The 1,732-nt window shown below is 36.3% G+C and overlaps 1 protein-coding gene across 2 annotated transcripts in view; it reads right to left on the bottom strand.

The window, feature by feature from the left end:
* Window positions 1-459: 459 nt before the first annotated feature.
* Window positions 460-1,732, bottom strand: part of LOC120086465 (probable leucine-rich repeat receptor-like protein kinase At1g68400) — a 3,365-nt gene continuing 2,092 nt past the window's right edge. For both annotated transcript variants that reach the window (XM_039043138.1, XM_039043137.1), the window contains exon 3: window positions 460-1,312. In XM_039043138.1, the coding sequence (XP_038899066.1) occupies window positions 708-1,312 (605 nt within the window). In that variant the 3' untranslated portion in view covers window positions 460-707. The remainder of the gene's footprint in view (window positions 1,313-1,732) is intronic.

The following is a 1,732-nucleotide window of genomic DNA, read 5'->3' as shown; positions in this document are numbered from 1 at the left end:
TGGTCAATAAGTACCAAGAAAAATTACTCTAACGAGTTTCAAAAAGCATGCTAACTGGTCCATTTATGACCATTGAATCATATTCTTCCGCTGTCACATCCACGCTTTACAATGGAACCACTTCGTGCTTTTATCCCTGTCACAACCAATTCTCATGAAAATGTTAGATGCCAATACATCTCTTCTTCCTCCAGTAGTTTAGTTCTGACTCCAATACAAGAACTAATGAAATTCTTGAAATTCACCTATTTTTTCCAATAAGCTTCCTCCCTCATCGTTTTCTTTAAACAAACCCTTCATTGCGTTTGTGTTTGAGTTGAACATCCAAAATTCAATAGTAACATATACATACATATGAATCATATTTCCCCTTTCACATGATCTATTAACTTGATAAGAGTTAACCTGATAACTTAATAACAAAGAGTTAACCTGAAACATCAACTAACTCAAATATTATAATCTCAACCAAAAACTAAAAGTTCACATCTCTATTAAAATACAAAACAAAGTTGGCAAGAAATGTTTTCAATAATGATGAAACAAATGACAATAGAAAACTGTAGTATCGATGAACCTTTAAACCTATCATCCCATATTGTACATCACAAGGGTACTTAGTAATAAATAACGGTTCAAGTTCGACATGAACCAAAACGGGCCTGGTAAGGAAACAAAAATACTATCTATGTGTGTATATAGATGTACTAGCGACAAGACCCAGGAGAGCCAAAATCAGAAGACAAAGGTGAAATGCGTTGTTCACAATCTTCCACTACCTTCACTACTTCCTCTATCTTTTTCAGAGCCTCAGCTATGGTTGGCCTTCCTTCAGGGTAATGAGAGACACAATCTAAGGCAACAAGTAGAACAGAAAACGCCCATTTTTCTGCATTTCGAGCAACTTCCTCATCAAACACTTCACAGGTCCACTCTTCTCTTACCTTGGCTCTCACCCATTTAGGGAGATTGATCCCATCTTTTGCTACCATTTTTCCCGTTAACAATTCAAGTAATATGATTCCAAAGCTATACACGTCACCTTTCTCTGATAGCTTTTTCTCCGGGGCCGTATACGTCTTGGAGGAAAGAAGATGAACTCTCTTTGGGTCAAGAAACTTTGTGATCCCATATTCGCTGATTTGTGGTTCATTGTTTTCGTTCAAGAGAATGTTTGAAAGTTTTAAATTCCCATGTGGAATGGAGTCTTCTGTATTTGATCTTTGGTATAAAAAACCCAGACCCTTTGCTATTCCACTTGCTATGGATAGTCTAATCCTCCATGGGAATTTTTGCTTTCCTTCAATACAACCTGCATATAGCCCAAAGTCAATCAATGAATCTTGGTGAACAACTATTTCACAGGTGGATTCAACGACTTAATAAATATTTGCTCACTTTTAGCTAGCACAGTTAATTAGTTTCAGAGTAAGTTTTACAGAAAAGTATCCAAGAGTAGAAACTCTATTATTTGTTCATGTGTTGAAGGTTTCACAAAAGCATACTGCACATTCTTACTTAGGTGTACGTTATTGTGAGATCTTTGGGGGAGAGAAACGATAAAGAGTTTCGTGGTGTGGAAAGGGACCCTAGTGAGGTTTGGTCATTGGTGAGGTTTCATGTTTCTCTTTGGATTTCGGTTTCGAAGATTTCTTGTAATTATTTCCTAGGCAACACCTTATTTAATTGGAAACCCTTTCTATATGCCCTTGTATTCTTTCTTTTTTTTTTT

Source organism: Benincasa hispida, chromosome 9 (genome assembly GCF_009727055.1).
Source record: "Benincasa hispida cultivar B227 chromosome 9, ASM972705v1, whole genome shotgun sequence".
In the NCBI taxonomy this organism is placed as follows: Eukaryota; Viridiplantae; Streptophyta; class Magnoliopsida; order Cucurbitales; family Cucurbitaceae; genus Benincasa; species Benincasa hispida.
Note: the sequence above shows the minus strand (reverse complement) of the source record. Positions and strands in the feature narration are given on the sequence as shown.